The sequence below is a fragment of the Alternaria infectoria genome, assembly GCF_024043175.1.
Source record: "Alternaria infectoria strain BMP 0036 chromosome Unknown scaffold_2, whole genome shotgun sequence".
Classification (NCBI taxonomy): Eukaryota; Fungi; Ascomycota; class Dothideomycetes; order Pleosporales; family Pleosporaceae; genus Alternaria; species Alternaria infectoria.
Window position 1 is genome coordinate 530180 of NW_026250691.1, and position 25566 is coordinate 555745.

General features: G+C 54.2%; 9 protein-coding genes across 9 annotated transcripts; 4 read left to right on the forward strand and 5 right to left on the reverse strand.

Annotated features, from left to right (window-relative positions):
• Positions 1 to 1920: 1920 nt before the first annotated feature.
• J4E92_001611 (uncharacterized protein) lies at positions 1921 to 2412 on the reverse strand (the record flags this gene model as incomplete). The annotated part of the gene is made up of 1 exon (XM_051493022.1): positions 1921 to 2412. The coding sequence occupies one exon, from the start codon at positions 2410 to 2412 to the stop codon at positions 1921 to 1923; it is 492 nt and encodes a 163-aa protein (XP_051356253.1).
• A 1269-nt stretch (positions 2413 to 3681) lies between these two features.
• On the forward strand, positions 3682 to 5616 carry J4E92_001612 (uncharacterized protein; the record flags this gene model as incomplete). Its single annotated transcript, XM_051493023.1, has 1 exon — positions 3682 to 5616. The coding sequence occupies one exon, from the start codon at positions 3682 to 3684 to the stop codon at positions 5614 to 5616; it is 1935 nt and encodes a 644-aa protein (XP_051356254.1).
• A 389-nt stretch (positions 5617 to 6005) lies between these two features.
• On the reverse strand, positions 6006 to 7757 carry J4E92_001613 (uncharacterized protein; the record flags this gene model as incomplete). Its single annotated transcript, XM_051493024.1, has 2 exons — positions 6006 to 7665; positions 7717 to 7757. The coding sequence occupies 2 exons, from the start codon at positions 7755 to 7757 to the stop codon at positions 6006 to 6008; spliced, it is 1701 nt and encodes a 566-aa protein (XP_051356255.1).
• Positions 7758 to 8732: 975 nt separating this feature from the next.
• J4E92_001614 (uncharacterized protein) lies at positions 8733 to 9491 on the reverse strand (the record flags this gene model as incomplete). The annotated part of the gene is made up of 1 exon (XM_051493025.1): positions 8733 to 9491. One exon carries the CDS (start codon positions 9489 to 9491, stop codon positions 8733 to 8735), a length of 759 nt encoding a protein of 252 aa, XP_051356256.1.
• A 2130-nt stretch (positions 9492 to 11621) lies between these two features.
• On the forward strand, positions 11622 to 12649 carry J4E92_001615 (uncharacterized protein; the record flags this gene model as incomplete). The annotated part of the gene is made up of 3 exons (XM_051493026.1): positions 11622 to 11626; positions 11676 to 11785; positions 11835 to 12649. The coding sequence occupies 3 exons, from the start codon at positions 11622 to 11624 to the stop codon at positions 12647 to 12649; spliced, it is 930 nt and encodes a 309-aa protein (XP_051356257.1).
• A 1013-nt stretch (positions 12650 to 13662) lies between these two features.
• On the reverse strand, positions 13663 to 17817 carry J4E92_001616 (uncharacterized protein; the record flags this gene model as incomplete). The annotated part of the gene is made up of 3 exons (XM_051493027.1): positions 13663 to 17029; positions 17244 to 17310; positions 17457 to 17817. 3 exons carry the CDS (start codon positions 17815 to 17817, stop codon positions 13663 to 13665), a joined length of 3795 nt encoding a protein of 1264 aa, XP_051356258.1.
• A 342-nt stretch (positions 17818 to 18159) lies between these two features.
• Positions 18160 to 19897, forward strand: J4E92_001617 (uncharacterized protein; the record flags this gene model as incomplete). Its single annotated transcript, XM_051493028.1, has 3 exons — positions 18160 to 18208; positions 18650 to 19702; positions 19758 to 19897. 3 exons carry the CDS (start codon positions 18160 to 18162, stop codon positions 19895 to 19897), a joined length of 1242 nt encoding a protein of 413 aa, XP_051356259.1.
• Positions 19898 to 20143: 246 nt separating this feature from the next.
• J4E92_001618 (uncharacterized protein) lies at positions 20144 to 21832 on the reverse strand (the record flags this gene model as incomplete). Its single annotated transcript, XM_051493029.1, has 2 exons — positions 20144 to 20497; positions 20552 to 21832. The coding sequence occupies 2 exons, from the start codon at positions 21830 to 21832 to the stop codon at positions 20144 to 20146; spliced, it is 1635 nt and encodes a 544-aa protein (XP_051356260.1).
• A 524-nt stretch (positions 21833 to 22356) lies between these two features.
• On the forward strand, positions 22357 to 25102 carry J4E92_001619 (uncharacterized protein; the record flags this gene model as incomplete). The annotated part of the gene is made up of 2 exons (XM_051493030.1): positions 22357 to 23131; positions 23181 to 25102. 2 exons carry the CDS (start codon positions 22357 to 22359, stop codon positions 25100 to 25102), a joined length of 2697 nt encoding a protein of 898 aa, XP_051356261.1.
• Positions 25103 to 25566: the final 464 nt, after the last annotated feature.

The following is a 25566-nucleotide window of genomic DNA, read 5'->3' on the forward strand; positions in this document are numbered from 1 at the left end:
ACGGAATGTCCTTCAGAAACCATCATTCGTTCAGATTCAAGTATGGATTATCCGTAAGCTGTGGCTCTAATTTAGGTAGTCGGTCTAGGTTTGCTGAACCACGTCCTTGGGAACTCACACGACGATCTTGTCTTTCTCCAGCGAACGGGTTATTTCATTTAAATAGCTGCGTCGCGCCAAAGCCAAATATGTAAGAAGAGATATCCACCTACTGCCGCAATTCCGTGGGCTGATGCTTTACGACATCCAATGACACGTACTATGACCAAGACCTCAACTCCGAATATCGGTGATATGAATAATCATGAGTATCTGAGATGTACAGATTCGTGGGACCGAGTACGAGTGGTTAAGACGCATTAGGATGCCATCGGAATTATAACGCTACCATCATTTCTTGCAGCCACCCGTTTAGACCCTGCCACATCGAGCTGTCCATGTCGTTATCTCCCAACCTCTCGCAGAAGTGCCTCAAAGCCTCGCACCTCTGCTTGATCCAATCTCTCTTCTCGTCGTCGCGGCCACCGTGCAGCTCTCCAGCAATGGCATGTGCTACCTTTGCTTCGCATACTGGACACAGATATGGCGGTTGTCTTACATCTTCCTTCATGCTACCTGTGCCCTGCATATTACATGCATAGTATACACAATGGTCGAGCGCGAAGCAATGTCCTAGCTCATGTGACACTGTACGCGCGAGACGTGAAAACCAAAGCGCCTGCACTTCTTGCATCGATGATGTAGGCTTATGTGTTGTCGCGGCCTGGGTAGCCGCTTTCATCGCCCCACTCTTGCTTAGTTCTTTCTGTTTCTTCGTCGCAGGCTTTGCCTTTACATCCTCTACAGCACATAATTCATCGACAAAGGTTTTGCAATGACTCCAAGGCCACATGTGATTTCGGTCGATCTCCTCTCCTTTTCGTTCATCTAGAATTGGGTTATATCGCGCAGTCTGCACGACAGCCACTCTGCTGCCTCCATACGCTCTGCCACAGCAGAAGTCGTCATCGTCGGACTCGTAAATGTCGTGGTCGACTAGGACGACCATTGCATAAGCGTCATCGGGAAGGATTGAAATGGCTGTATCGAGGATGTCGTCTAGATTCAGTTGAGCAGGAAAAGCGGTGTCTGGCGCAGGGCGGACGCGGATTCTGGTACACCGATCTCCATGCGATAGGCCAACGTACTTCGGCAGAACGGTGCTTCGACAGCCAATGGCGGACTTCGTAATTGAGCCCCACGATGTCCAGGTCAATGGCGTGGGGAAGAGGCGAACAGGCATATCGTGATAAAATGCAGTAAGATAGTCGACAAAGTGATCTGCAGATGGAGGAGATCGTCCGGCTTTACCCTCGCCTTTGGCTTCATCGTAACCGGTTGGTACTACCCAGTGCCTCATGAAGTCCGCCTTGAAATTGATCCCTGGCACTTGCACTACATACAACTTATCCCTTCTTGGCGTCGATGATAGTCTGTTCCTACACTCCTCGTTCAGCCATTCCTTCGCACTCTGCGGTGAAGAATCTGGATCATAGTTGAGCTCGTCGTGAGGTAGGACTAGAGGAGCGGGAAATATTCCAATGGGATGATCCTTGACACTCTTCGGCGTTCTTCCAGATGTCGTTTCTGCTGCTGCGCGTGCTGCGGCATCCGGCTGTTCATATCCAGCCAATACTGCGAAGGGCGATGGATTTAGTTGTAGAACGGTGTGCTTGCATGCCATGGCGAGTGTCAGTACAAAAGGAGGCGAGAAGAACGGAAGGGAGACGGGAGAAGGACAAGGACTGTTGCCTAAATGATGGCTGCTTGTCTTGAATGCTAGGCGAACCCCCGCGATTCATGTCTACGCCTCGCTTCATGCCGCCGGGTCATCGTGCCTGATTCTCTCCTTCCATCCCCTGTGCACCCTCGACCGTACTTTCACCACAGAGGATCGTTCCTTCCCCAGTATAGCAAACTTCCCCCAATCGCCAAGCTGTTAAAGATGCCAATGTAGTGACCCGCGATCTTGTCCTTCGCTCCATACGCGCTGACAATCACCGTATCCGCGACGGTTGCGACTAATCCCGCCATGACCGCAACACCCAAGCTCCTCCTGTCTCGCAGTACCAGACCAAAGACTGCTAACAGAACGCCGTTCTGAACGTTACGCGCTGCTATCGCTGCAACCAGAGCTTTCTTGGTCTTTTGATCCTCGTCGTAGGTGCTTTCGGTGTTGCTGGAGCGTTTTGCGGATGCAGGCGATGTGTCGGACTCGGCTGAGATGGGCAGACCGTAGCCATCAGCGAAGAAGGAAGGGTTTCGTAGACCTATTATTCCGAAAGGGACGATCTCGAGGGTTGCGATGAAGAGCGCGAGGCATTCCGCTGGCGGAGGTAGGTGGTGGAAGAGGTTGCGGGCTTGAGTCGTCATGGTGGCGGACTTGTTTGGCCGTGAGGATGGTCTCGGAGAGAGTTGCAGCGCTGCAAGGCTTGAGAAACGAGACGAGACATGGTGTAATCTTATAGAAACAGTTGCTATCGATGCAGGAGAGATGTAGGTGTATGTAGACTTCCTCCAGCTCCCATTGGCTGATGAGTTCGGACTTCGGCTGCGGGGATCGCAGGGCTGTCGCGTCGACGCGTCTTCCGCCCCATCGCTTCGCGCTTCAAAGCCTCTACGACGGGCGAACACCACTGTGAATATTGATTTTGATTACTACTTCGATTTCCCTGACAACATCTCGCAATGGAACCTTCCTGGCACGCGTTACAGTGATGGCACGTCTCCAGTGAACCACGCCCCGGGCGATACCGGCATCTCCTCCGCGCCCAGCGACCGCGCTGCAATGCCGAATGAATGGGGAATATGCATTCACGAGAAAGGAAGCGTAAATGAACATAAGAGCGCCCTGGAAAGAGATGGAGAGTGAAGATCGACTTCCGTCAGCTCTGAGCTTGGCGTGCACAGGGAAACAGTGCCGTTCAGGCATCATGGCTGAGGGCATACCGGGAGGCGTATATGTGCTATGGCTCATTCACTCTGTGAGTCTGAGTGGGCATATTGGCTCACAGTAGCGATTATCTTGGGATTGGATGAGGGTTACTTCCTTGGAGCGGATAGGCACATGGCAAACTCGTCTATCCGCGGTTTCGTCCTATCAGAGGTTCGTCATCTCAAATATCAGCGCACGTAAACGCATCGCTACCATAATTTGCCTGGGATTGTGAAAGGCTTTGGAAGCGGTACAATGCTTGTTTGCATGTGCGGTGAAACTAGGTTCAGCTTTTGACAGCTCGACTGCGCCTGCTTTCTGTCGAATTTTCCCTCGTGTGGCGCTCTTTCCTTCCAAGGTTGTCTTCACTCGACCCTCAACACCACGGAAAGCTTGGACTCGCCTCGCACACTTCCGCCTTCACACGCACCTCTCAATTTTGCTAGCCGCTCCCTCCCCAGTACATAATCCGCCCTCCCTCACCTTCCTTCTTACTCTCTCCACACTCGCTCCTCAACTGCGCAGCTACAACTCTTGCGTTCCGAAGCCCCGACCGCCAAAATCTTCTGTCGACCTTGCGCAACTTGAGCCTGCCTTAGGCGATCTGTGTCCATCAAGCGAGCTTCGCCCTCACCTCCGCCTCCCACACTTTACGAGCCGCGCCCCAACCCCCAACTCCTACCCCGTTCGTCAAGCGATCGCACAAGATGGCGACAGCTCCTTCCTTCTGGGCTGCTGGCGGCAGCAAGATCAAGTCCGCCGAGTCTCCAAACCCCAAGATCGCAGAGGCACCACCCAAGGCGAAGCCAGACCCTCAACAGAAGAAGGGTCTCGTACTGAAGGGCATGACCAACGGCCAGTCGACCAACAGCGTATCGAACGGTACCTACCCAAAGACCCCCATTGGCAAGAAGACCAACTGGGCCGACGATGACGATGATGATAACACCTTCATCGCCGAGTTCATGAGCCAGGATCCGAAGATCGCCACCCTCGAGACCACCGTTGCCCTGAAAGAGGAGCGTGTCAAAGAGTTGGATGCACTGGTCGAAACGAAGACGCTTCGTATCGCTGAGCTGGAAGGTGCGGTCCAAGACAAGGACGTACACATTAGCGATCTGGAGACGGAGGTCCAAAAGAAGGATGTGGAAATCGAGAAGCTTAAGAAGGTGAATAGCGATCAGCTCGCTCACAACCAGGAGCTTCTGCGCGGCGCTGAAGAGAAAGACAGCCATATCGAGAACCTGAAGGCTGAGCTGGAAGAGAAGGCGTCGACCATCGGTAACCTTGAGCGCGCAAAGAAGGCTGCGACCATCAACAACCTCGAGCAGGAGTCGGCCGCACTCGTCCCCGTCCCCACGAATGACGAAGTAAGCACTGAGGATGAAAGCAAGAATGAAGGATCGGAGAATATCAAGTCTAATGGCGCCGATGTCGTTACCGAGACGAAGACCAAGGCTGAGAAGACCGCATCTGTGGCCTCTGATTCGGATAGCTTTGAGATCGTGGACGCTCCCATGACTGAGGAGGTGAAGAACGAGAAGCCTGCGACCGTCGTCGCGAAGCAGTCCGAGGACACCGGAACGGAAAAGAGCACCAGCGGCCCAGCCCTCCCAGCATCTCACTTCCCCACGTTCGTGACGAAGGAGACGCTGAAGGTCGTACCTCCGGCTCCGAAGCCCAAGACCCTTACCTTTGGCATTGACATGTCCAAGTACGGGAAGAAGCCAGCCCCATCTGCTGCTGCAAAGACCCCACCGACATCGTCGCCCGTTGCCGAACTGAATGGCCACACCACACCCTGGGGTCACTCCTCTAGGCAGGCGCGCGATAAGACCGGTGCTATGCCGGAACTCAACCCTGCGGCTGACATCCGTCACATGTCTCACGGGCAGCGCGTTGTCTTCGGTAACGGCCCCGAAGTTATTGTCAAGCTTGGAGAGGTCAAGCTGGCTTCTATTCCTAAGTACGTCCTGATGCAGTGCTCAGGCAAGGCATACAAGCACTTCACCGCCAATCCCGATGCGACCTCTTGGGTTCTGCCCGCCGGTTCGATGGACGCTGATGCTGCGACGGCGCATCTGAAGTGGATGGACGAGATGACCTACCAGAGCAGGGTCTACTCTGTCCGACTCCAGACTGAAACGGTGTACGACAAGAAGAACCTACACATCTGCCGTGCTGCCCGGGTCCTAGGTCTCAACAATACCTACGTGGCTCAATTCACCAAGCAATTCTGCGACCGTATCCGCGCCCAGGATGTGTCGTTCGAATTCATGGACCTTCTCTGCCAGCTGGCATACCCGGAAAACGACCCGGTGTTTGACTGCATGGTCCACAACCTTGTCAACCAGAAGAAGGTTGGCAACGCCAAGGGCACGGCCGATTTGGAGAAGCTGATGGCCAAACATCAGTCCCTAAAGGAAAAGGTGGAGAAGATCGAGAAGCGGATCGGAGGTCGTCCACGCAAGACCTGGAACTCGCCCGAAGGTAGTGCTCGTGGTGGGAGCAACGACCGCAGCGGCGGCAAGGGTGGGAGCCGTGGCAAGTCAGCACCGCGCAACCCGCCTGTCGCACCAGCGCCCGGAAACAAGCCTGTTACTCCGGCGCCTGGTGACGAGTTGTTCACCACTCTCCACTAGGTCAGCCTAGTGACTTGATACGGTGTACGGGAGGGAGGGATGGAGTACACCGTGGAAAAAAAGACGGATGGTTGACGACTGCAACGAGGCGAGTGCGTTCCGATGCGTTCAAGCGAGCGATAGTACTGTCCGCTGTGTAGTTCTTTGTATCTGCGACGAGAAAAAAAAGGATATATAGAGCGAAAGCTTGATTCATTGATAGGACAGTATAGGATGTCTGGGTGTATCTTCAACGCCATCAACGAATGTCAGGTAGTTATAGTTGGTAATGTCATCGATGGACACTTACACCTTTGATACGTGATCGAAACTGTGCAGCAAACTTGTGAACATGTCTCATTGGGAGTTGCTTGTCTCTTTGATTCCATTGTCGTAGCCGAGTGTATGTTCTAACATCTACATTCTACACCCTTCCGACTAACACAAAGATACTTGACGCCCTTGTACGGCGTGACACCACTGCCCAAGCCTTTGCTCTTCTTCTGGTCCACATTCAAACTCTCCACTTTGATCCCACTCGGCAACCAGCCTTTAACGGAGAAGCTGATAGTCGCACAGCTCGGCATGAGGACTTTGTTTGCCTGTTTGATCTTCGCATCGCTATCGGGCTTGGGTACGCTGGACGATGGAGCTGCAGGTAAGGAGACCTGTGTGCCCTGATCATCATCGTAATCATATGTCGACGTCGTGAACGATACAGGTCCACCGGCGTCCAACGCGTCCTCCGCGGATGGGTCATCCTGCCCAATTACAGTCCCGCGTAATGTAGCCGTTGCACCGACCCCTCCTCCGCGGTCTTGCGACATGAGATTGCTTATTTCGCGACTGCTGATGCGCCATTCTATTGCCCTGTCGCCAGGCGCGTAGCCTGCATCTCCTGTTCCACGCGCGACGCGTAAATCCGCGACATTTCTGACGGACGCTGGAAGCGGGATGTGGATGGTCATTTCTTCGATCGCGGGGGCGGACGTGGTTCCTGTCGATGAGGATACGCGTCCCAGGCTAGCTTTCGCCGCGCTGGGTTGGGAGGGCTTATTTCCGCTGAAGCGTGGGTTGAGTTGGAGTTTGACTTCGAAGTCTGTGCCGGTCGGGCCGAGGGAAGGGTGGACGGATACTGTAGCTGGTATGTTTAGTTTTGGACTGGAAGTCTTTGCGTTCTTCTCTGTGGAGAAGGCATCTAGTGCTGCAGAGCCCAGCAAGTCGACTTCGTACCCAGCGAGCACGAAGCGACCATCTGGCGGTACGAATGAAAGTTCACCTGGCCTCGCTTTCCACTGGTTGAGTCTGACGCAGGGATGGAAGACAGGGAGTGAGACTGCGTTTTGTATGCCACCTGCGCATCCCAAATGTAGTATGAGATCAGGTATTCCGGAGACCTTGGCCGTGAAAGCGATTGTACCGTTGGCCATGGCAGCTAGAGGGCGACCCGATGGTGATAAGGTAACCTCTAGTGTTTCCACGATATCCACATACATCTCATTGCTCGTATGTCTGACGTTCGCTCTTCTCCACGGCACCGGTGAGCCTGTCTGACTTGAGGTCGGTGATGGTCCTAGTCGTGGGCTTGCTCTTCCACCGCCTAGACCAAATGCTCCAGTAGCAGAGGGTGCGAGCGAGCTCGGTGTCGAAGAAGGCAGTCCCACTCCTCCCAGTAGACTCTTGAGTAGATTCGGCGCCTCGACGACATCTCTCAGCGCGTTCGGTTCCGTGTTCGCAATGATTCCGCCATCCACCATCTCGCTGAGTAGCTGCGCGACGACATCGTAGTTTCCCTCGATCTTGCTCGCCAGCAGTGGTGACCCCAGAAAGTCTTCGAGGACGTCGGTCAGGCGGTGGAGGAAGGTGAGGACGGCGAGGGGATCAGTGTCTGCCGATGTCGGGCACAGGAACAGAAGCTGGTCTTGTATTATGCTGTATAGCAGCGTCGGTGGGTTGGTATTGGGCAGATATATCAGCGGCGGCCGGGGGGCGGGATGCGCGAGATAGAGAGGCAGGAGGACGGAGGATGGAGACGGGCGGTTGAGGTATGTGTGCTCGAGCAGTGGAGTGCTGAGGATGTTAGCGACGAATGACGTAATCGCTGGAATCGACGCGTCTTACTTGTGCTCATCAAAGATGTAGAGAGCTTCGATTGCGCTCATGGTGGGAAATGTCAGCTGCGAGCCATGCGCGTGGGAAGACGTGAGGTCCGCGTCGTGGGGCAGTTTGGGCGGGGAGCTTCCGGAGCTAGAAACATCCCTGCATGGCTAGCATGACATGCAGACTTCTGGTCGCAAGATCTTTACACGATAGAGCCAGCGTGTTGCATCTGAGTTAGTCGCGGTGCTGTCTGTCTAGCGTCGCGATAATGGCACTGCCACCTCCTTCCGCGCCGACCTTCAAAGAGGCTCTCAAGAATGACAGAGCGGAATTTGAAGATTGCACTCCATGTCGCGTAGTCGGTATTGTACTCTAGAACACACTGTATCTACCTCAGTACTGACATGGTGTTTAGGGAGCGCTACATTCCTGGGCCTCGGCGCCTTCACGTACGTCTCGGGCCATTCACAGATCAAAGCCAACGAAGCCGCGATACGAGCCAGCAAAAGCATGTTCGGAATGCGGAGTAGGGGAATGGCAATAACAGGAACAAGCGCCGTCATGGTGGGCCTGGGGTTATATCGGTGGTTTGCATAATGGGAGGGATACAAAGAGACGCTTGAAGGTCACAAGCCTGGAACGTATACCTAGGTGTTGTAGGTGGAAAGACTTGAGTACAAACTTGGGCATGCATCGGCGTTTGGGAGTCACATCTTCACGGACGAGATGAGTCACTGCATATGGCATACAACAGTTGAGGACATGCAATGATGGTATTAACACCCTCCAAAAAAACGCTATCTACTTCCACCTCCGAATGATGTCCCACCCCGTAGAAAATGCGAAAAGGTATATAGCCTCCGAAATCAATAACACCACAGAATGCGTCTAGTAAGCCTCCCCCAATGCGTATGAAAAATGATCCACTAGCCCTGTGCGCCGTCTGGGTATGATGCAAGTAGTCGTGATTCGTCGAACAGTCGTTCGTGTCATTGCCTGGAGTTCGATGACATGTCCTCAGGCTTGGAGCTGCGGTGCTATGACATGCGTCCGCGCTTGGATCCTCCGCCTGATGAGCCGTCTCGCCGGTCGTTGAAGCCATCGACATTGAAGAAGTCGTTCATGAGTCGTCTCTTCTGCCCTGCACCGTTGCCTAGTTGGAAGAGATTCTGGGCGGCGGATCGCTGGAGGTTTCGGGTAGACGAGCGGTTCGTGGGGCGGCGAGAAGCAGGGAAAGCGCGGCGGGCAGCAGCTGACATGTCGGCGGCGGCGGTCTCGTTTGGTGAATCAGAGGGTAGAGCTTGTGCGGCAGAGAATTCGAAGATGTGGTGTAGTGGCGACATGTCGGCCTCGGTCGTAGAAGCTTCCATCTGGAGGGGCGGCGCAGAGTCAGAGCGTGTTTCCGTGACCGTCGTGGGTACCAGTGTGCGTGAGTCGTCCATGCCGTGGGTTCGGTCCATGATGGGTGATGAGCTTCTGGCGCGGTTGTTGTCGAGGTATTCGTCGTCACTGTCGCTGCTCGTCTGCTTGGGCAAGCTCCCGTCTAGTCGTTCCGTGGCCCACTGCCGTATTCGCCAGCCCTCGCCGTCGCCCACACCAATATTTTCCTTGTCCAGGAAGGTGAGCAGGTCATCGAGAGCCTCCTGGTAGCCGTCGGTACGGGCCCTGTCGATGTCGGCAAGCGCGGACTTGTACAGGTGCGTCACGTTGAGGGCAGCGGTGCGGAAGGACTGGTGCACATCGTGCTGCCCTCTTGTCTTGGGCAGCGACTTGTTGAGACTGCGCATCGAGTCCATGGTGGTTGTTTGGGCTGTCGGCGGCAGGTGCGATGGTGTCAAATCTTTGTCGGGCTCCACTGCGTTGTGGCCGGTGTTCGGCACCCGCGGGCGATGCAACCGTGATGGGGAGCGTGATGGAAGAAAAAGAGTAGATGAAGCCGATAAGGTGAACGAGAGTGCTGTTCACTCGGAAGGAGCGTGGCTTCTCGTCGCTCGCTGGGTTGAGGTCGTGCGCTGCTCCTGGACTCGCGGGGTTGACGCTATCACGGGCTCTTAGCTCCGGGCTAGGCCCTGACAGCATGTGCCACCCTTCACCCGTCCCCGTCAACATCCTTGATTCACAGCCCCAGCTTCCAGTCAGCATGCCATCATGACTTCGCACCTAGAACGCCTTCCTGTCGAGCTGTTCGAGCTCGTTGCTGCCACTCTTAGCCTCTCGTCTCACAAAAGCCTTCGTCTTGCATCCAAGAGATGTCGCTTCCTCACCCATTCTGTATTTGTAGAACGCGCTTTCTCCCGGCTAAAGACTACTCTTGGACCACCCTCTCTCAACCGTCTCGTCAACCTGGCGCAGTCGCCTCATTTTCGTGGTTCTGTCAAAGTCCTACAGATCCAGCTCTTGACATCAGCGGAGTATAGTGTCCTCACTGCCATTAGCCGTGTCGGCAGGTTTCCGCCACCCAAACGATTTCCCAGGGTACCTGGCATCCAAGACAAAGATATCAAGGACGAAGCACCCACATTCACATATGTCGTGGAATGCGAGTATCCAACCCGCTTGTACGATGGCCTTGTTCGAGCATTGCGAGGCTTCACCAACTTGACGGCCATTCACTTCCATCCGAGGGGATCCCAGCTCGCGGAATCCAGCAGTCTTCTTTCCGCAGCCGATTGTCTATTTCGTAGTAGATGCTTTCAGGTCGTCATGGACGCCATCGTTAACAGCGAGGTCCGTCTGAGCGAGTTTCGTATGGCCAAGTGCAAGCGTGGGACTGCATTACATAAGGAGGCTATCCTACCATTTTCAGCACTCCAAACACCTACGCAATCTCTGAGGACACTACACTATCGCTTTTCGCACCTCAAAGTTCTCACTCTCTCTGCTTTGTCTAGGAACGATGACCTCTCGCGCACACCTGGTTGGCAGAATGGGGTCGGAAATATCATTGCCACTGCACCAAATTTGAAAAGCTTCACGATGAGTCTAGATCGGACTAACTACGCCGCAGCCATCGTTCACCACATGGTTGCTTCTTGCGCTTGCCTTAAGCTAGAAGTACTCCAGCTCATGTTCTGCGCATTGCATGGAAACGACCTAGTCGCTATTATTAGGAGTCAGTCTACGACATTGCGACGAGCTGTATTCTCCGACCTTCGCCTTGTGACTGGCACTTGGTCGTCAGTATTACACGCTCTAAAGGAGTGTGGGAATCTCGAACATCTGCGCTTCAGCTCGCACTCGGGGGCAGAGCATCCAGTTCGACGTCTGGACGTGGCCCGAGGACATCGTACAATGGTCGATATGGTGGATGAGTTCATCGCCGTCTTCGATACTACAGCAGGTGCTTCTAACTCACAAGAAAGTGGCTTCGTTGACCCTCATCATCACGCTGGTCTGTCATTGGCCAGTGGCGATATCACGGTACTCGGTGAATGAGAGACTCACCTACGGTCACCGAATGCACCACCACTACTTTCGCGTTCACATTCATCAACGCCTACTCAACTCAATACCATCGCAGCGCAGCTGGGTGCGATTTTCTATTTCATCAATTCGAAAGTAACATGACTAGATACATTTCTCAACCGTACCGGTTACGCTGAAGATGGCACCGGTATCTCAACTCTCGAAGGCACATATCCGCCTGTCTTTGGAACGGCTCCAGGCCAGTCCAGTCGATATAACCAAGTGGGGACCGATGACCGGGTATCCATTTCGACAAACATCTTTCTGAAAATCATAGCATGTGAAGCTTCTCTCACTTGTAACATTGCCTGCATTGTCGCTTCTACCTTTACCCTCGTTATCGACACGTGCTTACCGGACTAGCAATTAGCGTCCTGGCGTGGAGAAGTCGAGGTATATAAAGCCGCGATTGCTTCATCATCCATCACCATACCTCCAACATTCCCAAACCCCTAGAACAAATGGCGTAAATATCCACCACTCATGCAAGAACTTCAACACTAACTACGCAACAGGCCCAAACGTAAGAGAGACAGCAACGAACACCTCACCGCCCCGTCACGCACACATCTCGCTCGGGCATGCAAGGTCAAAGTGGGCGTTGGGCTGCTAGACGTACCCGGGGGTATGTTGGAGTTCTAAGAAGCGCAAGACAGTTACTGATGCCTCAACAGAGATCCGCAACAAGATCTACGACTACGTGATCGCCGACGCCAAGCAACACCGCCGCGGGCAAGAACTCAAGCTCAAGTACCGACCCATCAAGTCCCGCAAGCGCTTCAAGACAAACGACCAGTGGCGAAATGCCCATCGTTTACGTCCCTATTGGGGCTTGACCCAAGTCTGTCATGAGCTGCGCTTCGAGCTCCGCCCCATGCACACAAGGGCCATCAAAGTCGACATACCAGCAGAGCTTCTGCCGCACTATCTTGCCCACCTTAGCGGAACAGATGAAGTCAAGGCGCTCGGTAACAGGATGGTAGCCATCATCAACCAGCCATGGCCAGCTGCGGGCTTAGACGTCCTGCCGGTCTTGAAAGACCTCAGCATGCACCACGACGCTGACGCAATTCCTTACCTCCGCGTCCCCCCCAATTCACACGGCACCATTTCCTTCAGAGACACCAACAAAGTTGTTCCGATCATGACTCGACGTTGGCTGGGGAGTGATCATGAACATATCCAGCACGACATGGTTTCGGCTGCGTTGACCACGGATAGGGATGTTAGCAGCCTTTTCCCTCCAGGACATTCCATTATCATCACACTCAAGGACGACACCTTCAACGGGCTCAACGACGATGGAAGACAGGATTACATGATCAACATGATTCGTGCATGTGGCTTAGATCGCATGCACGACTTTTATATCGACTTCAGATGCAAGGGAAACCTCTACATGTGGGGATCATTGTACTACTCGGTATGGGCGCCTAATACGCCGCGATTTCTCTACACAGCGGGAGACAAGGAGTTTGTCAACGAGTAGCCATGGAAGGAGAGGCGAGTGCTTGCGAACCAAAGGGCCTGAGGGCAACAAAAGTGGCTATTGTGTACAGCGGGCGTTTCCCAAGCTGCAATCCGAATCACCATTTGATTCCTGGCGGCTGGGTATTGCGTACTTCATTGATTTTTTTTCGCGTGCTTGATCCCGGCAATTGCTGGCCACGAAAAGTTTGATTCATTCGCGACTGGTACAGCACAAGAGGCCAACAGACTACGATGATCGTCAGGCTCCAACGAGCTCTTGACGACGAGAAAATATCTTTCATTCATACCTAGGTTGAGTCCAACAGGACGTCAGCGGAACTTGCATAGTAAGGGAGGCAAGAAAAGCGTGTCATTTCTTTCTACTTATTATCATTTCTTTACCAGACTCAGCATGAAGCTTTTTGGAGAATTTAGTCGAATTGATGTCACCTTGACGCGACCATGACACAACTTCCTCTCCATTGTGACTTGCTCTTGATTCCAAGAGGCTCCGCTTGACTTATTGGTCGCGACAGATATACCTGACTACTATGCTTTTGAATTTGTGATCGTGATCACAGCCCAAGCGACCGCGTCCCGCGCTACGCATACGTGCACTTTGTTCGTTGGTGTCACACATCTTGCCCGACAGCATATTAGCTAAGCTAGGTTGATTAGCTGTCGGGTGTATAGGCCACCGATCAGACTTCGTGCGTAGATGTAGGCAAGATCAGAAAGTCCGATGTAAGGGCATTGCAATCTTATAGGAATGCATCACCACAGTGAATCAGATCAGACGCATGTATAGTTTACACTCATTATATTATACTACACACACAGTGCTCAGCACCAGACCAAGAGGAAAGAGGACATCGAAAGCCAACCATACCGGCTCCGATCCATGGAAAACCTATCCTCAAACGCCAAAGTATGCAGTTGAACCGTAAGCGGCCGTTGAAACCCACGCCTTGATAAACACCAGTCAGGCCCTACACGGGCCTTGACATGCGACCGTACTCCAATCCTCTGCCATTACTCTTCCATTTTGTCGTTGTCCTTGTTTGCCTCCTTCGCGGGCTCCTTCAAGAACTGTGCGCGGAAGTCTGCGTTGCTCTTCGGCTCGCCGTTCGTCGTTGTAGCACCTTTCGGTATAGCTGGGCGACCAAGACCGGGCTTTCCTCGTCCTCGTCCACCGCGAGCAGCAGTAGGTCGGTTGACACGGTTTGGCTGGATGAAGCTGTTGCTCGCCTTCCACTCTCCCTTCTGCTTGTTGAGGTCCTGGACTGTACCGATGCGCAGTTTCCTTCCCTCGAAATCTTTGCCCTCAAGCGCAAACTGAGCCTTGCCAGCACCTTCCACGGTTGTGAACTCAATGATCGCACCACCATGATGGGGTTCGAGCTTGATCCTCTTGAAGCCGTACTGTTCGACAAGCGGTTTGATGCGCACGTCAGGCACAGTGTCAGGCAGGTTGAGGATTGCAATGGATCGGTCCATAAAGGATGCGGGCTTGATAGCGGTTTCAGGGGCAGCGTTGCTCTGTCCAGGAGTACCTTCGCGAACGGCTGCGTTATCTGTGTTATCGAGGGTTGATTGCACCTTTGGCTTCGTGTCAGGTCGCTCTTTTGCAATCTCGACATTAATCTTCATGCCGGCAAACTCTTTGTCATGCATTTCTGCCACTGCAGCTTCAGCGCTATCCTTGTTATCGTAAACGACATAACAGTAACCGCGGTTGTTGCCAGTCGACCTGATAGTTGGGCACTTGGTGCTCTCAATCTTGCCGAACTTGGAGAAGACGTCCCTAACTTCTCGTTCTTTAACCTTGAAGTTGAGATGCCAGATGTAGACTTCGCGACCCTCGGAGGTAGCGCCATCGCGTTTCTTCTTGGCCTTGGGGTCGGAGATCTTTGAGATTAGCTTCAACCCTTCAATGTCAGTGTCGTTCAGCTGTGTCGCAGCGACCGCTTGTTCAGCTGAAGCAAACTGAACGTAGCAGAATCGGCGATGCGCATCGTACTTGAGTGAAGGGAAGCGAATGCCGATAATTTCTCCGAATGGGCTATAGAGGTTCCGGATCCAGGCTTCGTCGGCATGCGCAGGGTAGTTTGCGACGTATAGTGTCGTGCCTTGGCCTCGCTCGATCGATATGTTGTGACCTTCGAATCCTTTCGCCTCTTTGCTCAGAGCATATTGGGCTTCTTCGGGTGACTCAAACTCCACCACAGCCGTGAGACTATCCTTCTCCTCTTTCAGTACTAGATTGCGGACTGTGCCTGCGTCGGTAAAGAACTGGCGTATTCGAGTCTGTGTAGTGTTGAGTGGTAGCTTCTTCACGATGACTGTAGTGTGCTCGCGATCTCGTTTCGGTCCTGTAGAGCGAGCTTCCGAGGGTGCTTCGCTCGCGACTCTGGCTTGACCGTTGACCCCGTCAAGAGCCTCTGAGATCTCTACGTGCTTGCTCTTCTTCAATACTGCATCCTCGTCACCGTCCTCTCGTTTCCGCTTCGTCGAGCTGTCTCCGACTTGGCTATCTGGCGTGTCTTGTGGCGGAGCTGCAGCGGCCGCAAGTGCTCGCTCTTTCTCCCTCCGGACGGACACGATGCGCTCAGCTCGTCGTCGCTCAATCGTCGCGCTGCGTACCTTTAACGCCGATTCGTGCTGCTCGCAATGGCTAATGTACATGTCGATGAGCAGCTCTGGTTGATCAATTGTTTGTAAGCGCTTCATACCACGTTCCAAAATGGCAGTGGCCTGGGTAGGCGGCAATAACGGTTGACCTGCATTTTGCTTGCCCCTCGTTGCGTGTGGCGCCCACAGGAGCATCTCGAATATGTAGCAGCGATACCAGAAGTCGTAAGAGTCCTCCTGGTACTTGGTGATAGAGTCCTGAATCTGCCGGGCTTGATCGATGTCACCGCGTTGGAGCCAGAACTTGATGTGGGCGCGCTCAAGACGGTACTTCCGGTCCGTCCATTCTCTGCCATGCTTCTTCATGCCGACCTCTCGGACGAACTCCAAAGCCGATCGAATTCCGACCTCGGCAACATCAACATCATCCTCCGTTGCTCTGGGGTCATCGAAAGCCCTTCGCCGAAGATATCCACACCAGGCGAGCTGAACCTTGATGAGTTCATCCAAGTCAGTGTGCTCCAGAAGTCCAGACCCAGTGGCTGTGTGCTTGACAAGTTCAAGGTCCTCGAATGGCTTGTTTTCCGCTTCGAGTGTCAATAACCGGTGGGACCAGAGTGACCCGGACCATGGGCAATGGCGTGTCGCGCGCTCGAGAACATTGAGTAAATCTACCGACCGGTTATCTTGCCAAACGAGAAACTCAACGTGGTCTTCCCATATGGAAGGATCAACGGGAAATCGGAGCGTGGCTCGCTCATAAAGTGCGTTGACGAGATGGAAGCTGTAGACACCCATAGTCCTCTTCTCCCATTTCAAGTAGCGTGTCATGGCGGTGTACTCTGCAGCCTGGTCGCCTGCTTGGATAGCCTGCAGGAGTTTGAACTCGTACTCTTCGCGGTTGGCGTATTGCTGCTTGATGTGTGTATTCTTTTGCACCACTTCATCCATAACCTGCTCGTAGTGGCTTTGATTGTAGCGAGAATTGAAAGAAGAGTATCTGCTAAGGGTGTTCGCCCATGTTGCATGTGGTTGGCCGAGGCGGTCGTTGTAGATGGCGGCTACCCTCTTCGCCTTCTCTTGGCTGAAGCCTCCTCGCTCGAGGTCTTCTTCCAAAACCTGCAGGTAGCGGTCCCAGACGAGATTGCTCTCTTGGAGGTTGTACTTGACTCTCTCAGCACCTTCTTGCAGCGCGTCCAGTAGCAGTTGGGGTTGGAAGAGCTCTCGACCAATAAGCCTCTCCTCTTCAGACCACTCCTCTGGGGGTACTTGCTCCCAAGAGCAGGCGACCAGGTAGCTCACATACTCGCCGTATGCTGCCCAAAGCTTTGCGCTGTAAGGTTCCTCTTGTGTTGCCTGCTTGTGCAGTTCGAGCACACCCATGCGCTGCTCCACATCCTTGGCCAGAGTCTTCTCGTCGTTCAGCCGGTAATGCCACAAGAGCTCGCCAAGCGGATACTTGTCTGACATGGTTTTGTAGGCATCGCGCAGAGTCTGGACCAACTCGTACGCATTTGGGTCGTACGCGTTTGGGTCGGAGTCGAACGAAGCGAGGTGTTTTTGGAGCCCTTGGTGTAGAATGGTGACGAGCGAAACATGGCTGTAGTAGTCGAATGGGTTTTCCAGCAGCGTTTTATCGAGTTGGTTGAGCCAGTCGATGTGCTGTTGGTCGAGAGAGCGAGTGATGAAATTGCGCGGTCGCGGTGAGGCCTCGGACATGATGCTAGCTACGGACTCGCCGGAGAGGTTTTGTCCGAGGTGTTGCAGTCTGGCAAGTGGTCAGTGTTTGGTGGTGGAGTTTGCGCGACAAAACTAGGCTGCCGGAACGGGCTACAGCAACCCGTGATCACGGGCAAGCGCGACACCCGGACGTCACTGCCTGCCCCACAAAACACAAAGCGCGCTACTTGTGGACATGCAGGTGCAGTCGTCGGCTCAGAAATGGGGCGGACGAGAAAAATCAGCAAAGATGAAGAACTTACGTGACAGGCCGTTGGTGGACTACAGAGTTCTGGCGCGCAGCTTGTTGTTGCTGCATGCTGGCAAGGTCTGAAAGTTGTTAGCAGATTCCCTGGGAGCTAGCGACCCATCGTCGTTTGTCGTAGCTCTTTCCTCCCTGCATCTGAGCTGCGGCTCCCTCATATGGGGGCCGTCTACAGCACTGTGCCACTACCCCAAAGAAAGCGGGCACGTACCTGCAAGAGTGTCCATGCCCGGTGTGGATGTTTGACGGTACATGGGGTTCGGGGTCGTCATGCGCGCGTCATGCGGCGATGCTATTTGTTGTGGCGTTCCCATTGTGCTGTGTACTCCTCTTGCGCCGTTCGCGATGTTGGCGTATCCCGGGGACGGCACACGCTGTTGGAGCGTCTGGGGCGGCTGCGGGGAGGACCTGATCTGTTGGCTTAGGCCCGAAGGTGTTCGCGATGGCATCTGGCGTCTTGTGCGCTTGCCCGGGGATCGGAGTAGTGACGGCGACGGGATGGTAGGGGCGGCTTGTGGTGTTGGGGTGCCCGCAGGCGAGTCCGACGGCGATAATAGCGAGTTGATATCCATGGTGTACAGCGTTCACGACCTTTTGCCCTCGTTTGGCACGCACTGCGATCCAGCAGCTGTCTTGAATGCTACACGCGCGCCAGGCGTCTGTCGATGCTCTCTCTTCCTATGGTCGCGAGCTGCAGAAACTACTAGGCATCGGGTCCCTCGTAACGAGCGGCATGGGACGACGGCGGGCGTTTGGCGCGAAAAGGACCGTCGGAGGCGCGAGGCGATGGGGATAGCGAGTGTGATGGGAGATGACCTCGTCGGCGTCGTGGGTGAGAAGGCCTACACCCGGTCTAGAAGAAAAGGTGGTTAGGTGCACCAGGCAAGCTTGGGCCTGCGACTAATCGAGTAATGATGGAGCGAGCACGTCGCGACTCGGAGCAGCTGGATGCGGACTCCCGGAGTGAGTTGGCGGCGGTACAGCACGATGTTTGGCGCGTCACGGAATGCGCGTCAGGCAACGGGGTCAAGAGTCTAGAGTCGACGGTGGTCTGGACAGGAGCGGGACGACACGACTCCTGCACATTTCTTCTGCGTTCTGATCGCTCTGGTTCAATGATGATCCCGCTGCCAAGCCAACCCCCTGCAAGCGCCCTGCGCCAGCGCGGAGCCTTTCGCCGTGCCACAGAATTTCCCGCGACACTTCACAGCATTGGCATCATCAACGCCGCAGCGCCGTGGTGTCGAGCATCGCTATGAGCGCCCGGATACCCTCACGGCGGCTGGGGCAGTCAGGTAAGCTATTACTGGGAACATTGATTCCCTGCACCATTTTCTCCGCACCTATCGGAGCGCTAGTCGTTCTTCCGGGCGGTACAACACCATGACGACTAACATTGAATAGCCCTCGCCGCGCGCCCACACACCCAATGGATACCCTTAACCTCGATCCTTTCAATCTCACAGCGCAATGTCTCGTTCGGGCGCAAGAAAGACAACGATGACGACCTCTTCAATACCGTCTCTTCAGGCGCTCATCGCACTGAAGAGTTCAGAGGGGTCAAGAATAACAACGATGACCTCACCAACCCGATCCTCGAAGACTACCTATCGAAGAGGGCAAAACGAACAGGTGCGAAAGGAAAAGACGCATCAGCAGGGCCCGTACGCCCCACTCCTCATGAAGGAGACTTCGCCGTAACCCCAACTTCCCTCTTCCCACCCGAAAGCGACATCCCCGGCTGGCGGCCAGACCTGAGCCCGCAGGAGAAACTCGAACTCAAGGCGAATTACCGCAAGCGAGAGCAACAAGAGGCGCTTAAGGAGGACAAGGAGCTCATGGATATGTCACTCGATCCCGACCAGAAAGCCCGCAGGCGTCTCGAGCGCAAACTCGTCATTTCCGGCGTGAAGCGTCACGGCCGCATGACAAAGGCGCAGAAGTTACTCCGTACCGAACGCCAGTCACTCTACAGGTCACAACTCCTTCCTACGTCTACCAAGAAGCTGCAGAAGGTCGTAAACCAGATCGCCGGAAAGACTGTCTCCGAAGCCCTCGTCCAACTCCGCTTTTCCCCGAAACGTGTGGCCCGCGACGTCATCAAGGGCCTCGAAATTGCGCAGAACGAAGCCATTGCGGCCCGCGGCATGGGTCTCGCTGGCGAAGACGCTGCGGTGTCGCGTTGGAAAAAGCAAAGAGCAGCTACGGATGCGGGGAGACCGAAGGATACTTGGGACTACAAGACGTCGAAAACGAATGGCAGTCTGGAGGCGAAGCCGGTCAAGGTGCCTTTCTTCAAGGACACGACGATCCAGTTGAAGGATGGGAGTAAGAAGGTGGTCCGCGATCCCAGCGAGATATACATTGACCAGGCGTGGGTGGGACCCGGGCAGAGCTGGAAGACCCCTGAGTTCAGGGCGCGGGGTGCTATCAACATGCTGAAGCACCGGACGACGAGTGAGCTTGTCACACACTTTATTTCGGAGGATCGGGCGCTAACAGTGCACGACAGGTTTCTCCGTTCTTCTCAAGGAAGAGAAGACGCGCTTGCGCATCTCAGACGAGATTCAGAAGAAGCGCGACAACCGCAAGCTGTGGACCGCACTTCCCGACCGACCCGTCACATCACAACGGCAATACTGCCTGTGGTAAACGATTGTACGAATTCAGTGTATAGCATATATTGCCGGTGGAAGAAAACTGGCTTGTACAATATACCATTCAAGATCAACCGTTCCCCATCATCCAAAGCAATACCAATCGCTTTATCCGGGTATCTCTCTATCACCCATCCAAGGTGCATAACGTACATGGCTGCTGCTGCCTTTTCAACTTTTTGAACATGTGACAAGATCCTAAACGCCTTCGCTATGCAAACAAAAGATCCCTTTACCATTCTCATACTTCCACGCCGTCTGCTGCGCCGACGCTGCTGACGAGCATATCTAGCATGCCACGTACCTTCCATGCGTCTTGGCTTGCTTCGACGGTCACCTTGACTCGCTGCATCAGCGCCATGATTAGATCGTCGACCTCCTCGCTTCTGCCCAGTTGATCGGCGTATAGGTCCAGGACCACGAGCGCGACGTCGGTGGTCAGACGTGTGATGCGGTAGTCGGAAACATTCTTTATGCACCAGCGGAGGATGGGTTGGAGTGTTACGGAGTCGCGATTGCTGAGAGCAGTTCGGAGAGCAGAGCGGTGGCGTAGAGCGGTCAGAAGGGTAAGGGACTGGCTGCGGGCATTTGCGTCCTTGAGAGATGTTAGTCTTAGTCTCAGGGGTGTACAGGAGAATGGAAAACATACCTTTGATTCGAGCACCATGTCCAGCGCCTGCGCGTACATGCCCTTTCGCAGCGCATGCGCCCACGGTTGTCCGGCCGTGATCTTTCCCCGCGCATTGCCCTCGATCACGATGTCTGCGCTCTCGCCGGTGAAGTCTTTGCCTCGGATGCGCTTTTCCCAGCCCTTTCCACGCTTCCGCTTCTTGCTCCTGTCGTACTCTTCGATCTTGCCTTCCATGAGCGCTTTCATCTCCTTCTCTCGCTCACGAGCCTGAACCTTCTGCTCGCCGGAAAGATGTGTCTTGATCGATAGAAGACCGGATTGCATACCCACCGCAATGTGTCTGTCCTCCTTTTGGTTCGGGATGACGCTGAGCGACAGGATAGGCGAAGGGTACTTCATCCCACCGACGACGTTCCAGCCTGTTGTTTCGAAGACCTTGACGTGGCCATCGAGAGCACCGGAGAGGAGGCGTTCGCCATTGTTCGCTAGTGAGAGCGCGGTCACAGTTTTCTGGTGGTTGCGCAGCATGTGGATCGGCTTTGCGGCCACGATGTCGAGAACGCTGATGACATTGTCGGCTGCCGCGAGGACGGCCGTTCCAGACGGCATAGGGAGGACAGTCTCGACGGGCGCAGCGTGTTTGAACACCATCACCGCCTTTCCGCCTACTCGCGAATCCCAGAGTCGCACCGTCTGATCGTAACTTCCAGATACGAGCAGCCCACTTTGCGCAGGCATGAAGGTGCCGCTGCGCACGTAGTCTTGATGCCCGTCAAACTTCATGACGCTCTTTTCACTCGGCAGGTCCCATAATCGCACGGTTCTGTCGTCGGAACAACTCATCAGGCCAGTAAGATCTGTGGGATTCCACTGTGTGACCCAGACGGGCTGCTTGTGTTCCTTCCATGTCTTCAAGATGGCTCTGCTCTTGACATCGAACGCTTGTATGACACCAGTATCCCCTCCTGCGACCAGAATCCTGCCATCGCGCCGTATGTTTCCCGAATGCGCAACGTCGTCGACGCCGAAGCGCGATATCGTCTTGACGACCTTTCGGCTCTTGGATGAGAAAATCTGGACGCGAGATCCCGTGGTGACTGCGAAGAGATCCTGGGTGGCCGAAAGCGTATTGGCGGGCTGAGGGGGCGGTATCGAGATGTGAGTTACGGGCGAGGAATGTTGCGAAGGGTCGAGTTTGAGCTCCGAGGCGAATGAGTTCCAGTACTTCTGCTCAGACGTAAGGGTGGAAGGCCCCTTTGGCAGCTTCAAGGGCTGCAGGAGTTGTACTTCGGCCGCCATTGTGAAAGTTGGATGCGATCAATGCGCGTGAAGTTGCGAATGTCGTGAGCTTTTCGGGTGGAGGAACTTTTCGGTGGGTCAGGAAGTCACGCTAACGACATCGGATGGTGGCGCCTTCCCGGCCTGAACGCGGACAGATGCCGACCGTGATTAATATCAGCATCAAAGTCGCGAGTGAGCAGATCCTGATAATCCGTGCCGTGAGGTTTACTTGTCAAGATCGCCTTGATGAATTGCTATCATGCTAGGAAAACGCCGGTCTCTTCGTCACACAGCATGAGCTGACTAGTGTTGGCTGCCTGGAGGATCGCCCGGGCGCACCCAGTTCATCAATAGACGACGGACGGCGCAGCACCTTCAACCTCATCAGCGTCAAGCCGGCTTCCACGTTCTGTCATGCGACCCCCAAACATCAGATGTCTCTCTTTTCGATTCGGACCTATTGACCTGCCAATGACAAATTGCCTGGCTCCAGGATAAACCACTCTCAGCGCGTCCACCAGGGCCGCACTAGACGCGTCACGATGGATCCCGACGCGCTCGACAGGATGAACGATTTCTTCGATTTCGCCGCTCTTGAACAGAACAACGAAGTCGAACACACCCATGCCTCAAGTGAGCAAACGGTGCCATACTTTCAACCAGACAATGTCACGGCTATTGACTTCGCTTTGGAACCAGCGGCCCAAAATACCCTCCAATTGTACGACGTGCCCATGTACGACGTGGCACACGATCTCTCCTCTGCCGATATAAACCAGCAATGGCCAACATCTCACCCAACTACATATGCAGCGACGTCTATGATTGAAACGAGTGTAGACCCAGGAGCAGACGTCGATTGGCAAACGGTTGATATGGAACATGCGAAGGACCACAGGATCCGCGACGCGACGGATCTCGCTCTCCCGCCTTCATTGTCATCACTTGCGCTAATGCAATGCGATGATGAAGGCAGCTTAATTGATGCGCCGCACTCTCAGCTTGGGCTACGTCCTTCAGCTCTCGATCATTCAATGATTCCGGCCGATGCCTCCCTTGCACTGGAGCAGCTACCAGTCAGATCGGCCGCATCCCAGCAACAACCTTCAATTGCCACTTGGAAACCAGCATCAGCCAAACGTAAAGGTCCTCAGTGCCGTATTCCACTTGAGGCAAGGCAGGTGTTGGAGGACGAATTTGCGGCCAATCCGTACCCCTGCGCGTGGGAATTGGACATCATCGCACATCAAGCCAATCTCGACGTGAAGAAAGTCCGCAACTGGTTCAATAACACCCGAGCCAGGAAGAAGTGTGGAGGTGAGTCGTATTCCATTCCATGAGATCATGCTTTGACTTACCTGTTCAGATTCCCATCCTGCTGTAAAGGATGGTTCAGGCCAGAGCAATCGCACTCTGAAGACAAAGCTGTCAAAGGATAGTCTGGAAAGCCTCCAAAAGCAAGCAGATGACGCCAATCAACTGCCGCAGCCGCCTCTGGCGGTATACCTTGCACAGTCGTACCAAGAGGAAGCTGTTGAACTGTCTGCAGTACAGGCTGCCGTTGATGTTGAGTCTCTCAACGAAAGCATCCCAAATAGTGGATGGTCTGAGTCCAGACAAGGTCGCAGAGGTTCCGTCATCACCTCGATTGCTTCTTCTGAAGGCACTGCCCCCACAACATACACAGTGTCTTCCAGCGGTAGCCGCAGTAAAACCTCGTCCTTTGGTCGTGATCGCCGCCGAGGTAGACGTCGGATGGCGTGGAAAGAATCTCCTCGCCAAGCCATTAACGGTGTGAACAGTGCAGGTGAACCCCAGAAAGATCTGCCTTTTTTCTGTACTTTCTGTCCGCGGGCATTCAAGACGAAGTATGAATGGATACGCCACGAAGACTCTGTCCACGCGCTTCGAACCACTTGGATTTGCTGTGACACAAAGTCATCCGAAAATCTTGAAGCATGTCCATTCTGCGGCCAGGCCCATCCCGACGATGCTCACCTGGCTGGCCACAAGTACCAACAATGCCGAAGCAAGCCCGAATCCCAACGAACTTTCTATCGCCGCGATCACTTCATCCAGCATCTGCACCATGTTCACTTCGCCAACACCAAACATCCGTCCGTACGTACCGGCTGTCAAGCTCGATTATTAGCCGCTGAAGGCCACAACTTTGGTTGCAAGGACCTCGCCATGAAGTGGCGTCGCTTCGGTGCTCCAATGAAGCTTGACGATCCTATGCTTCATTGTGGCTTCTGCGGAAAGAAGTCAAAAGACTGGTCCGAACGATGTGAGCATGTTGCTGAGCACCTCGTCGCGCGTGAGCTTGACCGTGCTGTGTGGTGGAGCGAGCGCAAGGAAAACCATTTGGAGAACCTCTACTCGACTACACCATACGAATCCTTCCGATGCCGATACTGCCAAAAGGTCTTTACGGATGTCAAAGATATGAACGAACACTCTCACTGTCGTGTGTGGAGCTGTCGATTTCTCCGGAGCTTCGACGACGTTGCTGCAGACAATGCAGGTCCGCCCCTGTGTCCAGACTTTCCTTCGGCCAAAGCTCACCATTGTCACCTTTGCGGCTCCGGCTATCGAACGTTCCACGTCGAACATGCGCAGAACTACCATCGGTATCGCTCGTGCAATCAAGAGTTTTACACATCTGAAGACGCTTTCCTCCAGCATTTGCACAACTTTCATGGCGCTTCACAGCCAACATTATTGCGAGGCTCTGGTGTCATCGAGCAGAGCTATATGCGCAATAAAGGCGCATCGTTCGAGCCCGTGGAGTTCAATGAGAGCTGGCAGCCTTGCGTAATGGATCTAGACGTAGCCTCTGTCAGTCCATTTGTTGCCGACAACACTGTTTCAACCCTACCTGTCGACCAGAGAAGGAGTCAAAACCAGACCCGGAAGTCGCTCGTCATTCCAAAGAAAGCTCGTGACATTGTGCAGACTCAGGACGTCAATGTCAAGAAGGTATCAAGACAACGATCTGACACATCAACCTCCAAGGCCGAGAGTCATCACCCGCGATTCTTCCGACTCAGTACTTATGTACCCTTTCTGTCATCTCGTATCTTCTACTCGCGGTCTGCAAAGGCAGCGGACTTTCCGAGAGACAACCAGGCTGTGCTAGAAGAGCTACCGAAGCCGCACATTGCGACACTGGCGATGAGTGCAGGCACAGTCAGCATGGCCGCCGCTCGCTGGTTCATTCGGCCAGACACATGTTCGGTCAATGGTATGGTAGAGCTTACCATTGATAATGAAGCAGATGTAGATTGAGCGAACTTAGCCGCTACCGAGCGGGGATCGGGATTACTGTAGATCGCACGAGACCTTTGGCACTGTCCCCTTCCTCGGCAAAAGCGTCACTGCGTTGCCTGAGAAACTGTCCGACAGCTGACGTCGTGGTACTGCCCATCTGATTGGTCAAGCAGCGTTGTTTTGAAGTGGAATAGACCGTGGAGGGCGCACAGACTGAGCTCCTTGTCCACTTCAATACTGGTGGGTATCCAGCAGCTCTACAGACAACATATCCAAGCTGCCTAGCTGCTAAGTACGCACCCAATCAACCTCCCACCCCGTCAGTCCCTCGACGCTGAAGCCAAGATTCGAAATCGCCGAAGACAACATGGCCGAAGATTCGGTCGTCCATCTCCCACCCGCCATCTCCGTCCCTAAGGACTCACCTGAGAACTTACTCCTCTCCACTACTTCTTCCGACACTGATGTCAAATTCGATCGCT